Below are 14,803 nucleotides of genomic sequence, written 5' to 3'. Positions count from 1 at the left end.
GCTCTGTCTGTATATCTTGCAAGAAACAATACTTTTCATTGTATGCTAAAACATGTGACAATAATAAATCAAATCAAATTGAATCCTCAAAAAACTCGATCAAGTTAGTGAGGCACAACCTCCCCTTCACAAATCCATGCTGCCTATCACTAATAAGTCCATTTGTTTCCAAATGTGAGTAGATCTTGTCCCTCAGAATCTTTTCCAATAATTTCCCACCACCGATGTAAGGCTTAATGGCCTATAATTTCCTGAATTATCCCTCCTGCCCTTCTTAAACAATGGAACAACATTGGCTATTCTCCAGTCCTCTGGAACTTCACCTGTAGCCAATGAGGGCACAAAGATTTCTGCCAAGGCCTCAGCAATTTCCGCCCTTGTCTCCCTCAGTATTCTGGGGTAGATCCCATCAGGCTCTGGGGACTTAGCTACTTTAATGCTTTTTAAGACGCCCAACACCACCTCCTTTTTGATATCAACATGACCCAGAATGTCTACACACCCTACCCTAGGCACCTCATCCACCAAGTCCTTCGCTTTGGTGAACACTGCGGCAAAGTATTCATTCTGTCATCTCGCCCATTTGCTCTGGTTCCTTGCATAGATTCCCTCCACTCTCCTTGAGTGGATCAACCCTTTCCCTGGCTACCCTCTTGCTCTTTACACACTCATAAAGTGCCTTAGGATTTTTCCTAATCCTATTTGCCAAAGAATTTTCATGACCCATTTTAGCTCTCCTAACTCCTTCCCTAAGTTCCTTCTTATGTTCTTTATATTCTTCAAGGGCTTCATCTGTCTTAAGCCTTTTAGACATTGTGAATGCTTCCTTTTTCTTTTTGACAAGACGCATAATATCCTTCCTTATCCAGGATTCCCGATACTTGCCACACTTATCCTTCATCCTCACCAGTACATGCCAGTCCTAAATTCCAACCAACTGACATTTGAAAGACTCACACATGTCGGATGTTGATCTACCCTCAAACAGCCTCTCCCAATCTACCCTCTCCAGATCCTGCCTAATTTGTTGTAGTTAGTCTTCCCCCAATTTAACATCTTTGCCTGAGGACCACTCTTGTCTTTATCCACAAGCATCTTAAAACTTATCAAATTATGATCACTGTTCCCGAAATGCTCTCCTACTGAAACTTCGATCACCTGGACGGGCTCATTCCCCAATACCAGGTCTATTCTGCTTTTACGCAGGTTAGGTGGATTGGCCGTGTTAGATGCGCAGGGTTACAGGGATGGGACCTTGCTGGGGGTCCTGGGTAAGATGCTCTGTTGGAGAGTTGGTGCAGCATTGTTGGACTGAATGGCCTCCTTCTGCTCTTAACGGAGTCTATGGATCCGTTCTTTACAAAACAATATTATTTAAATGTCCCCTTTAACTTAAGATGAAAAAATCTGTCCCGAAAAGGGGATGAAGATTGGAGATGTGCCCTTGTGTTCCGGTTGCCATGGGGAAAGAGGCACTCAAATAAAAAATAATTGAAGTGTCAGACACCAGTTTTAACACCTTAACATGGAATCTCACAGGGAAAGGACAGTTACTGTTTGGAGACAAGATCACAGAAGTTACTGTTACAGAATCATAGAAATCATAGAATCCCTACAGTGCAGAAGGAGGCCATTCAGCCCATCGAGTCTGCACCGACAACTAATCCCACCCAGGCCCTATCCCCACAACCCTACATATTTACCCTACATACATACATACCTACATACAACCCTACATACTAATCCCTCGAACCTACACATCCCAGGACACTAAGGGGCAATTTTAGCATGGCCAATGCACCTAACCTGTACATCTTTGGACTGTGGGAGGCAACCGGAGCACCCGGAGGAAACCCACGCAGACACGGGGAGAATGTGCAGAATCCACACTGACAGTGACCCAGGCTGGAACCAAACCCAGATCCCTGGAGCTGTGAGGCAACAGTGCTAACCACTGTGCCACTGTGCCGCCCATAAGTTGTGGCGAAACAGTGAACCCGCACATCTTTGTTTCATGTTAGTAACCAAACAGGATGCTTTTGAGATTTTGCTTTCTGTTCAGAAGGAAGGGAAGAGAAGATGGAATTCTTAAAATTTTAATGGATGGGGAGTCGCTGAGGTGTGCCTTGCTGGTGATAATCAGATCCAGAAAATTTGAACAGGGAGCAGAATGATTGTCAAAGGAAACTGAAAGCTTCAACCTGGTTTAGCAAGAGAACTGGAGCTGCTGGAGAGCTGGGAGTGACCATATGGAAGTTCCTGTAATGCTACATACATACCAAAAGCACAGTGCTTAGTGAAATGGTTTGGTAAGACAGATTGTTTGACTTAGTTAGTTAACGCAAAAAGTACCTATTCCTTATCTAGATGTATTAGTTGCCTGTTAAGTAATGTTTGGTCTGTATTGATTTTAGTTTGTTTATTACAGTTAAAGCCTTAAGTGTGAAATCTTGTCCTTCAATTCTTTCCATCAGTCACTGGGAAATTCACTCCTTTTTAAAAGTTATCAATATCTTTCAGGGATTGTAATGATGTCGATGGAAAAATGTATATTTCAGACTTCAGCTGCAAATAAACCTCTTTGTTTTGGCTTTTTTCCTATTGGGACAACCTTGCATGTTCCATGAGCCACTCATCCCCCAGAAAAAAATCAAACCAGATCCCAGTAGAAGGATACTAAAAGTTAAGACAGTTGCAACTCAATAGCTGCAGGGAGACAAGGGGAGCTTGCTGGCGTCCCCAGCCCGTTACACAATCAAATCCTCCAGATAAAGATGGAATGAGCTGCTTCAAACATTAAATGTTCTTCCCAATGCAAACACAAATAAATTGCTAATTCAATTCTCCCTGACAATTGTTCAACCACTTCAAAACAAGGGTTAAAAACTGAAACTTCTGAAAATTGGTAAATAAAAGAATCTGTACCCATGTGTTGTCGGAGAACATGTATCTGCTGGAGCTGGAACTGGAATCAGGACTTGCGCTGTTGCTTCGATTTCTGGATAGCCGAAATGGTTGATCTTGCTTCTGGTCAGCGATGTGGTGTCCCTTGAGTACTCGGTCACTCGACAGTGAAGATCTTCGAGAGGTAGCCCTGCTTCTTGAGGAGCTTTTGGAAAGTGAACTGGATGAGGAGCTGCTGGTCCTAGTCTGGTTTTTCATTCTAGTCTGGAAAGAAGGCATTGTGGTTAGGACACGGGACAGGCTTTTCTGTGCCCCATTGCGGAGGTAAAAGCAGTAAAGATGAAGAATGGCTGAAGCACTTTGAATTCCTTCAAGAGATATACAGGCCTGGCAAGGGTGAGGTTATGAAGCGTAACATGAGTACTTTGCTTCAGTCTTCACAAAGGAAGACATTAATAATGTACCAGAAGTGCAGAGAAAAACATGTTTTAGTGAGGAGCTGAAGAAATAAGCATTAGTAGAGAAATGGTTTTGGGGAATTAATGGGATTGAAGGTGGATAAATCTCCAGGTCCTGATAATCTTCATCCCAGAGCACTTAAGGAAGAGGCTCTGGAAATAGTGGATTCATTGGTGGTTATTTTCCAAAATTCTTTGGACTCTGGACTAGATCCTACAGTTTGGAGAGTAGCTAATGTAAGCCCGCTATTCAAAATGGGAGGTAGAGAAAAAACAGGGAATTATAGCCCAGTGAGCCTAACGTCAGTACTGGGGAAGTTGCTAGAGTCCATTATCAAGGATTTCATAACTCAGCATTTGGAAGGCAGTGGTATAATCAGACAAAGTCAGCATGGATTTACAGGAGGGAAATCACGCTTGACGAATCTATTGGAATTCTTTGAGAATGTAACTAGTAGAGTTGACCAAGGAGAACCAGCGGATGTTATTGAGACTCTCAGAAGGCTTTCAACAAGGTCTCACATAACGTACTACTAGGTAAAGTTAAAGCACTTGGGATTACAGGTAATGTCTTGAGATGGATAGAAAGCTGGTTAGCAGATAGGAAGCAAAACGTTGGCCCAAATGGGTCTTTTTTTGATGATGTGGAGATGCCGGCATTGGACTGGGGTAAACACAGTAAGGAGTTTAACAACACCAGGTTGAAGTCCAACAGGTTTATTTGGTAGCAAACGCCACTAGCTTTCGGAGCGCTGCTCCTTCATCAGGTGAGTGGGAGATCTGCAAACAGGGCATATAAACACGGCATATCTTTTTTTGATTGGCAGTTAGTGACTAGTGCAGTGCAGCAGGGGTCTGTGCTAGGACCCCAACTGTTCACATTATATATTAATGATTTGGAAGAGGAAACTTAATGTATTGTCTTCAAATTTGCAGATGATACAAAGTTGACTGGGAGGGTGAGCTGTGAGGAGGATGCATAGATTCTTCAGTGTGATTTGGACAGGCTGAGTGTGTGGGCATGTGCATTGCAGATGCAGTATAATGTGGATAAATGTGAGGTTATTCACTTCAGTAGCAATAACAGAAGACAGATTATTACTTGAATGGGTGTAAATTGAAAGAGATGGATACTCAACAAGACTTTGGAGTATTCCTGCATCAGTCACTGAAAGTGCGCGTGCAGATACAGCAGGCAGTAAAGAAGGCAAACGGTACGTTGGCCTTCATAGCAAGGATTTGAGTATAGGGATAGGGATGTTTGCTGCAATTGTATAGGATGTTGGTGAGGCCACACCTGGAGTATTTTGGTGTCCTTATCTGAGGAAGGATATCCTTGCTATAGAGGGAGTACAGTGAAGGTTTACCAGGCTGATTCCTGGGATGGCGGGTCTGTCATATGAGGAGAGTTCGGATTATATTCATTGGAATTTAGAAGAGTGAGAGGGGATCTCATAGAAACTTACAAAATTCTAAAGGGTTAGACGGGGTAGATTCAGAAAGAATGGCCGCAATTCTCCCAAAAGTGCTGAATTGGCGAGAAAACTGTTCTAAATCCCAACTGTTCTGTCAGTTCAGCTTCTCACCTGAATCTCCGCACTCTGTGCACTGCAGAGGTCCCAGTCAGGAATCTCATTAAAAACCCAGGGGGGGCGGGGCCTATTTACGTCAGAGTTTGACAGTTCTGGAACTCTGCGCATGAGCAGTGGCCCCAAACTGTCAACCTCCCTTTTGCTGGCCAGCCTGATTGCAGTGCTCCCTCTGCAGCACCACCCCCCCCCCCCGGCCCAATCGTGGCCCTCACAACAATTCCCAGGCCAGCCCTCAAGCCCCACCCCCAGCAATGGTGATCCCCCACCCCCCTCACCCTGGCAGACCACCCCCCCCTTCTGACCTCCCCACCGGTGTCAGGCCCCCCAGAGGCAGGCCCCCCCTGGCAGATCACCCTGCCCCCGCAGGCCCGCCCCAATCACTGCCCTCCCACCATCCAGACCGATCCTGTCTGCAGAGTGGCAGCAGGACTCCCCACCCCCATCGATCGCCCCTAGACCCCGCCCATGGTAGGCTCCACTCCCTTGGCACTGCCCAATGCCCAATAGGCAGTGCCAATGTGGCATGGGCACTTTGCCCCTTGGGCAGTGCCAGGGGCACAGGCTTGCACTGCCAGGGTGCCCATGCCCAAGGGGCACCAACCCTGCCGCCCGACCCCCTGGGGGGCCCCGATTGCCCCCCTTCATTCCAGCAGGGTCTCCCGCTAGTTCCCTGAATGTGGGGAGCTAGTCTGACCCCCCCCAGAATGAAGTACTCCTGGCAGGGTGGGAGATTCAATCGGGACCTGAAAGGTCCTGATAATTAACTCATATACATATTTAAAACAGATTAAAAACAGGTTTAAATGACTTACCTGCCTTCCTGCCGGTTTCCAGCATGGTCTGACTGGCGACTGTTTGCTGGCTCTGGGAGATGTGCATGCGTTCCTGGCACAAATGCAAACCCCTGTTCAAGGCTGGAGATGCGCATCTCCCACCGCAACCCGACAGAAAAGTTGTAGGTCGCAATGGGAGAATCGCAGCCAATGTTCCCAATGGTGGGGAGTCCAGAACTAGAGGTCATAGTTTAAGGATAAGGGGTAAACCTTTTAGAACTGAGATGAGGAGACATTCCTTCACCCAGAGGGTGGTGAATGTATGGAACTCACCACAGAATATAGTTGAGGCCAAAACATTGTGTGATTTCAAGAAGAAATTAGATATAGCTCTTGGGGCTAAAGGGATCGAGGGATATGGAGGGAAGGGGGGACCAGGATATTGAATTCGATGATCAACCTTGATCAAAATGAATGGCGAAGGAGGCTCGACGGGCCAAATGGCCTCCTCCTGCTTCTAGTTTCTATGTTTCTATGAGCTTCATTTCCTAATGTGAAATTGATCTAGATTGAAATTGCTGTCATTTCATCATCGTACAGGAGGGCTACATTGGTGAGGTGGAATTGCATCACTTGTCCACTACCCCACCCTAACCTCTCCTTCTTAATTTCGTTGTAACAGTATGATTCAGAAAGAGAAGAACAGTCCATGTTCCTGAACCTGCACAAAGGGCATCTTAACAAGGATTCATTTCCTCTCCTTCCTCACCCTCACCTCGGGTACCTGCACCACAAAAAGCTGTTTCATTGTCTGTAAAGCACTTTGGCTCATTCTGAGGTTGTGAAGGGTGCTATAGAAATGTAAGGTTTTTTTTAGTTAAATTGGAAGGGTTGTTTGAAGCTTCACTCAAAGTGTTAACGATGATGGGGTACCAGGGGAACTGGTTAGCTCAGTTGGACGGCTGGGTTGTGATGCAGAGCGATGCCAAGAGCGTGGGTTCAATTCTCGTACCGGCTGAGGTTATTCATGAAGGCCCCGCCTTCTCAATCTTGCCCCTAGTCTGAGATGTGGTGACCCTCAGGAAAAATTACCACCAGTCTGCTCTCCCCCTTTGAGGGTGCGAATGCCGATAGTCATCTGGGACTATGGTGACTTGAGCTTTACCTGTGAGCGAAACTCCTTGAACAGGACTGTACGTCTCTGAATTCTTTCAGGTAATAGTTCCTCTTTCCCCAGTGGTTGGATCATTTTGGAATCCGCTTTGGGGCCTGTCTGTACTTCGAACAACAACCTTTCAATTTTTGTCTCTGACTGGACTGGAAAACAAAAGAAGGGTTTCATTACCATTTGTGAGCTGTGATGATCACAAAGCGGGAGGTTGTTTGTTACGTCATTACCTGGCCTGATTGAAACTTTGGCAGTGTGCAGTCCCATCAATCTGTGCAGTGGCCCGTGGCGAATGTAAACAGCACTGGCTGTCTTTGCATCAAGACACAGGTCAAAGCCAAATGTAGTCATCCCCATACAAACATTCATCACAGAGGGTCTCGGGGCAAGTCGCTGTTCTTCATCATAACATTCAGCTTCATCTGTTATTACTCCTGAACAAAGCTCCAGCTGTCGGCAAGGAATCAGAAATCAGTTCACTGGTCAGAGCGGCATGGGGTTTGCTTTGCTGTCTTGTGCTTTTATTTCACAATTTGATTTGATTTGATTTATTGTCACATGTATTAACATACAGTGAAAAGTATTGTTTCTTGTGCGCCTTACAGACAAAGCATACCGTTCATAGAGAAGGAAACGAGAGAGTGCAGAATGTAGTGACTAGTGGTGTTCCGCAGGGCTCTGTATTGGGACCTCTGCTGTTTGTGATTTATATAAATGATCTGGAAGAAGGAGTAACTGGGGTGATCAGTAAGTTTGCGGACGACACAAAACTGGCAGGACTTGCAGATAGTGAGGAACATTGTCAGAGGCTACAGAAGGATGTAGATAGGCTGGAAATTTGGGCAAGGAAATGGCAGATGGAGTTCAATCCTGATAAATGCGAAGTGATGCATTTTGGTGGGAATAATGTAGGGAGGAGCTACACGATAAATGGAAGAACCATAAAGGGTGTAGAGACGCAGAGGGACCTGGGTGTGCAAGTCCACAGATCTTTGAAGGTGACGTCACAGGTGGAGAAGGTGGTGAAGAAGGCATATGGCATGCTTGCCTTTATAGGACGGGGCATAGAGTATAAAAGTTGGGGTCTGATGTTGCAGATGTATAGAACGTTGGTTCGGCCGCATTTGGAATACTGCGTCCAGTTCTGGTCGCCACACTACCAGAAGGACGTGGAGGCTTTGGAGAGAGTACAGAGGAGGTTTACCAGGATGTTGCCTGGTATGGAGGGGCTTGGTTATGAGGAGAGATTGGGGAAACTGGGGTTGTTCTCCTTGGAAAGACGGAGGATGAGGGGAGACTTAATAGAGGTGTATAAAATTATGAAAGGCATAGATAGGGTGAACGGTGGGAAGCTTTTCCCCGGGTCGGTGGTGACGTTCACGAGGGGTCATAGGTTCAAGGTGAAGGGGGGGAGGTTTAACACAGATATCAGAAGGACATATTTCACACACAGGGTCGTGGGGGCCTGGAATGTGTTGCCGGGCAAGGTGGTGGAGGCGGACACACTGGGAACGTTTAAGACTTATCTAGACAGCTATATGAACGGAGTGGGAATGGAGGGATACAAAAGAGTGGTCTAGTTTGGACCAGGGAGCGGCGCGGGCTAATTGTTCCTGGTTTCTCGTTTCAAGGCTTCATTCTACGATCATCTTGCTGGTGCCAGTACAGAGTGAGACTGCGGATAGTTGGGAACCTGTCTCGGGGGCAGGGAATTCATATGGTGTTCGTGGAAGTGGAAATGACTAGGGTTGGGAAGCATTTTCCGATCGGGGCCATTGTGATCTCCTGGACTCGTTTCGATCGCCTCAGGGGGTCGGAGAGGAATTTCCCAGATTTTTTTTTCCCCATATTGGCCCTGGGGTTTTTCACTCTGGGTTTTCGCCTCTCCCTGGAGATCACATGGTCTGGAATGGGGGGGTGGGGGTAAGTTAATAGGTTGTAATGAACAAAGCATCGTAGCTGTGAGGGACAGCTCGGTGGATAGGATATTGGTATGTAGATAGGCTGGAAAATTGGGCGGGGATCCTGGATTCAGGATTCAATCCTGGACCGGGGAGCGGCGCGGGCTTGGAGGGCCGAAGGGCCTGTTCCTGTGCTGTATTGTTCTTTGTTCTCTTTGTTCTTTGTTCTTTGTAGTGTTACAGTCATAGCTAGGGTGTAGAGAAAGATCAACTTAATGCAAGGTAGACCCATTCAAAGGTCTGACAGCAGCAGGAAAGAAGCTGCTCTTGAGTCGGTTGGTACGTGACCTCAGACTTTTGTACCTTTTTCCCGACGGAAGAAGGTGGAAGAAAGAATGTCCGGGGTGCGTAGGGTCCTTAATTATGCTGGCTGCTTTGCCGAGGCAGCGGGGAGTGTAGACAGAGTCAATGGATGGGAGGCTGGTTTGAGTGATGGATTGGGCTACATTCACAACCTTTTGTAGTTCCTTGCGGTCCAGACATTGTCCAGACATTTACAAGTAAAGGCTTATAACTATAATAATTCCAAAGGATTTCATTGGCTGTAAAATCCACTTGCAATGAAATGTGTTGTGGAAATGCAGTTTCTTCTTCCTTTTTATATATCAACTAATTTATAAGAACAGGAAATGGCCATTCAGCCCCTCTAACCCGCTTCATCACTCAGTTTGTAGTTAGTTAAACCAGCGTGAGCTGCTGAGCTGGTAGCCTTGATAATTGAAATAATCTAAAGATGGTTCATGAAGATTTCCAGTGATGGGACTAGAATCATAGAATCTCTACCGTGCAGAAGGAGGCCATTCAGCCCATCGAGCCTGCACCGACAACAATCCCACCCAGGCCCTATCCCCATGTATTTATCCTGCTGGTCCTCCTGACACTAAGGGGCAATTGGGCATGGCTACTCCTGTACATCTTTCGGACTGTAGGAGGAAACCGGAGCTCCCGGAGGAAACCCACACAGACACGGGGAGAATGTGCAGACTCCGCACAGACAGTGATCCGAGGCTGGAATTGAAACTGGGTCCCTGGCACTGTGAGGCAGCATTGCTAACCACTGTGCCACCATGCCACCCTTATTCCTGCTGTTGGTCCTGCCATTTTTGCAATTGCAGAAGATTATCTTCCACTGAATTGATCTGATTTTGAGTTTTTCCCGATACACAAACCACACAGTAATCTACAAATAGCTCACTCTGTTTTTTAACTCCATATCCTTTAGTGCCAAAGAGATACTCTAATCATGTACATGTGTATGTGGGATTAGGATTTGGTTTAATCTCACATCGTTATAAATGCCTTGTGGATTGGTACTGGAGGTAGGAATAAAGAGAGTATTTGAAGCTGTTCATTCTCTGCTTTAAAGTTTGCAGAATCAGGGTACAATCTAGCTGGATGTTCACAGTTTAGCTTCTGCTGCGGTTTCATGATGTTTGATTCATGCTGTTCGCTAGGGGATTTTCACAGTAACTTCATTGCAGTATTAATGTAAGTCCACTGCGACACTAATAAATAAACCAAACTAAACTATTGCTGTGGCCACATTGTGGAACAAGTAGCTGGATTTTATGGCCCTCTGGCAGTGTGTTTGAAGGCCTTTATAAGTAAAGTTTTAAAGTTTATTTATTAGTGTCACAAGTAAGGCTTACATTAACACTGCAATGAAGTTACTGTGAAATAGCCACACTGTCTGTGTGGAGTTTGCGCATTCTCCTCGTGTCTGCGTGGGTTTCCTCCGGGTGCTCCGGTTTCCTCCCACACTCCAAAGATGTGCGGGTTAGGTTGATTGGCCAGGTTAAAAATTGCCCCTTAGAGTCCTGGGATGCGTAGGTTAGAGGGATTAGCGGGTAAATTAGCGGGTAAAAAAAAAAGGGATTAGCGGGTAAGGCCTGGGTGGAATTGTGGTCGGTGCAGACTCGATGGGCCGAATGGCCTACTTCTGCACTGTAGGGTTTCTAAGTTACTGCAAAAATCTCCTAGTCGCCACACTCCGGCGTCTGTTCGCATACACTGAGGAAGAATTTGGCATGGCCAATGCACATCTTTCGGACTGTGGGAGGAAACCGGAGCACCCGGAGGAAGCCCACGCAGACACGGGGAGAGTGTGCAGACTCCACTCAGACAGTGCCCCAAGCTGGGAATCGAACCCGGGTCCCTGGTGCTGTGAGGCAGCAGTGCTAACCCACTGTGCCACCGTGCCGCCCACAATTCACAAGGAACTGAGCGATCCATCCCATTGGGCTGAATGAGCACTGCGGTGGCCAATTAACTCTGCCCCCCTTGCCCCCACTTCTGCTATTTTGCCAAGGCAGGTGATGCCTACACCAGGTGGGTAGCCTGCAATTTCTACTGCAGAGACCACATAGCTTTAAATTGAGGGGTGATAGATATAGGACAGATGTCAGAGGTAGGTTCTTTACTCAGAGAGTAATAAGGGCGTGGAATGCCCTGCCTGCAACAGTAGTGGACTCGGCAACATTAAGGGCATTTAAATGGTCATTGGATAAACATATGGATCTTATTGGAATAGTGTAGGTTAGATGGGCTTTAGATTGGTTTCACTGGTCAGCGCAACATCGAGGGCCGAAGGGCCTGTACTGCGCTGTAGTGTTCTATGTTCTATGGTGTCAGGCTCCTATGGGAGTCCCCTGTCTGCATCGGAGGCAGTTCCCCAAGATCATTTCCCCCTTTAACCTTTCTCCCCTGGCTTCTCAAACCTGGTTTCACCCCTCACCCCCATTCTCCTTACTGGAGTCGGCCACCCGGCCCTGTCAATACCCCAGACTCCACAACCTCCTACTCTTTGGGTACTACTTGCAGTCCCAACAATGGCCACCGCTCTACTATGGCACTGCTGGGACTACAGAGCTGCCAGCTAATCAGATTGGCTGACAGATCCCTAAGGTGGGACTTACTTCCCAGATGGGGTGAAAATTTTGACCAAGTAATTGGTTTTTTGTTGGGCCCTCACAACTTTTCCGTGAGGGAGGAGGGAGAAATGCAGCATCCCAGAAAAACCAGCCCAAGAAAACAAAACAGTCTTGGAATAGTAACTGGGTCAAAAGGCCACAATGGCAAACAGGTTTGCATCTGGTGTCTTGGAGGGAATTAGGAGAGTATGGTTTATAATAATGTTTGTCATGCCATGAGTCTGCAAGGGCAATATGCATGATTCGGAATCTTTATCGATCTTCAGAATTTCTTAACAATTTGCGGAGCTGGGGTTGAATTGAAAGGATCAATGAAATTTACCACTAAAAAGATAGGATAATTCTATTCATATCTTTATGTCTGGAATTATATCAAAGGTTTGCCTGAGTGGGTAGGGAAGTGGCGAATGCAATTCAATCTGGAAAAGTGTGAGGTAATGCATTGCAGGGGGCAAACAAAGCAAGAGAATTCTCAATAAACGGGAGGATATCGAGAAAGATTGAGGAAATGAGAGACCTTGGAGTGCATGTCCACAGGTCCTTGAAGATGGGCAAGGTGGTCAAGAAATCATATGGAATGCTTTTCTTTACTGGGCAAGGCACTGAACACAAAATCAGGGATGTAATGATGGAACTGTATAAAACGTTGGTTAGGCCACAGCTGGAGCTTTGAATACAGCTCTGGCCACCACAGGACAGGAATGGCATAATTACTCTGGAGAGGGTGCAGAGGAGATTTCCAATGTTGCCAGGACTTGAAAATTGCAGCTATGAGGAGAGATTGGATAGGTTGGGGTTGTTTTCCTTGGAACAGAGGAGGCTGAGGGGGTGACCTAATTGAGGTTTACAAAATTATGAAGGGCCTAGATGGGTAGACAGCAAAGATTTGTTTCCCCTAGCTGGGGGGGGGGCAATTATCAGGGGGCAGATGATTGATACAAGGATTACAGAGGACATGAGGAAAACCTTTTTCACCCAGAGGGTGGTGGATGTCTGGAATTCACTGCCGAAGCTGATGGTTGAGGCTGAAATGCTCAACTCATTTAAAAAGATACCTGGATCTGCATTTAAAGTGCTGGAAGCTGCAAGGCTACAGACCCAGTGCTGGAAAGTGGGATTAAATGAGTTTCTTTTTTCTTGTTTTTGGCTGGCATTAATATAATGGGCTGAATGGCTCTTTTCTAAGCTGTAACTTTTCTATGGTTAATGGTCTACTGCTAGAAGACGTTGTATGTTTCTGAACTTGGTCGAACACAAGAAATGGATTAAGTTCAAGGAGAGGCGATGGCCTCGTGGTATTATTGCTGGACAATTAATCCAGAAACTCAGCTAATGTTCTGGGGACCCGGGTTCGAATCTCGCCACGGCAGCAGGTGGAATTTGAATTCAATTTTTAAAATCTGGAATTAAGAATCTATTGAAAACCATGAAACCATTGTTGATTGTCGGAAAAACCCATCTAGTTCACTAATTTCCCTTGGGGAAGGAAATCTGACGTCCTTACCCGGTCTGGCCTACATTGACTCCAAGCCACAGCAATGTGGTTGACACTCATCTGCCCTCCAAGGGCAACTAGGGAAGGGCAATAAATGCCAGCAAGCCCGCGACACCCCTGTCCCACGAATGAATTTTTAAAAACGTTGCCACCATTGATTTTGTCAGATTCAAGGTTCCTGCTAATCCTTTCACTTAACAAAAATGTAATATTCTCAAGCTAGAAAACTCCAAATGTTCCTCAGCACCCATAGTCTTTTGGCAGGAGAGAGGTCCAGATATCTGTTATCCTTTGTGTGATAATGCACAGCAGAAGACCATAAGACGTAAGAGCAGAAGTATACCATTTAGCCCATCAAGTTTGCTCCACCATTCATAGAATCCCTACAGTGCAGAAGGAGGCTATTTGGCCCATCGAGTCTGCACCGACCACAATCCCACCCAGGCCCTATTCCCGTAACCCGGCTAATCCCCCTGACACTAGGGTTAATTTATCATGGCCAATCAACCTAGCCCGCACATCTTTGGACTGCGGGAGGAAACTGGAGCACCCAGAGGAAACCCACACAGACATGGGGAGAACGTGCAAACTCCACACAGACAGTGACCCAAGGCCTTAATTGTATCCGGGTCCCTGGCACTGTGAGGCAGAAGTGCTAACCACTGTGCCACCGTGCCGCCCCGATCAATGAGATCATGACGGATCTGATTTGATAGCAATAATCAGATAGCCCTAGACTCTATGGTTAAGGATTAGTCCATGTTATTTAATGTAAAACAAACTTACATTTGATTGACTACGTCCAGATGACTTGAATTTTTGCTTTGTAATGCTTGGTTCTTTAGCCTCAGGTACAATTGGAGTTAATTTTGCTGCAGATAGATTCTCTATATTTCTTGAAACAGCGAATGTCTCTGACCTGTTGGTCAAATATTGCATTGATCATCAACAATAGAATCATAGAATGATAAAGACCAGAAGGAGGCTTTTCGTCCCATCATTCCAGTTCTGCCTTTTCGAAAGAGCTATTTAATTAATTTCACCACCCTCCGCTGTCCTCAGGATTCTTGCATTTATCAATTCAATTTTGAAAGTTAACATAGAATCATAGAATCCCTACAGTGCAGAAGGAGACCATTTGGCCCATCGAGCCTGCCCATACACCAATCCCACCCAGGCCCTATCACTATAACCCCGTGTATTAATCCTGCTAATCCCCCGACACTAGTTTATAAGTTTATTTATTATTAGCCACAAGTAAGGCTTACATTAACACTGCAATAAAGTTACTGTGAAATTCCCCGAGTCGCCACACTCTGGCGCCTGTTCAGGTCAATGAAAAAGAGGGCACATAACCAGCACATCTTTCAGACTGTCGGCATTTTAGATCGCCAATCCACCTAACCTGCACATAGAAACATAGAAACATAGGAAAACTACAGCACAATACAGGCCCTTCAGCCCACAAAGTTGTGCCGAACATGTCCCTACCTTAGCGATTACTAGGCTTACCTATAACCCT

At 46.1% G+C, this 14,803-nt stretch overlaps 2 protein-coding genes across 4 annotated transcripts in view; one reads left to right on the top strand and one right to left on the bottom strand.

The window, feature by feature from the left end:
* Nucleotides 1–14,586, top strand: part of LOC144497572 (mucolipin-2-like) — a 411,267-nt gene extending 396,681 nt beyond the window's left edge. Inside the window, exon 15 of the transcript XR_013498562.1 lies at nucleotides 14,533–14,586. The gene's annotated coding sequence lies outside the window, so the exon portion shown is untranslated. The remainder of the gene's footprint in view (nucleotides 1–14,532) is intronic.
* LOC144497570 (vitellogenin-like) overlaps nucleotides 1–14,803 on the bottom strand; it is a 109,833-nt gene that overhangs the window by 30,984 nt on the left and 64,046 nt on the right. For all 3 annotated transcript variants that reach the window (XM_078219002.1, XM_078219003.1, XM_078219004.1), the window contains 4 exons: nucleotides 14,068–14,200; nucleotides 7,126–7,345; nucleotides 6,893–7,044; nucleotides 2,926–3,168 (listed from right to left, as the gene is read on the bottom strand). In XM_078219002.1, coding sequence (XP_078075128.1) covers nucleotides 2,926–3,168; nucleotides 6,893–7,044; nucleotides 7,126–7,345; nucleotides 14,068–14,200 — 748 coding nt within the window. The remainder of the gene's footprint in view (nucleotides 1–2,925; nucleotides 3,169–6,892; nucleotides 7,045–7,125; nucleotides 7,346–14,067; nucleotides 14,201–14,803) is intronic.

This window comes from Mustelus asterias, chromosome 8 (assembly GCF_964213995.1).
Source record: "Mustelus asterias chromosome 8, sMusAst1.hap1.1, whole genome shotgun sequence".
NCBI classification, from domain to species: Eukaryota; Metazoa; Chordata; class Chondrichthyes; order Carcharhiniformes; family Triakidae; genus Mustelus; species Mustelus asterias.
This window is presented reverse-complemented; position numbering and strand designations above follow the sequence as displayed.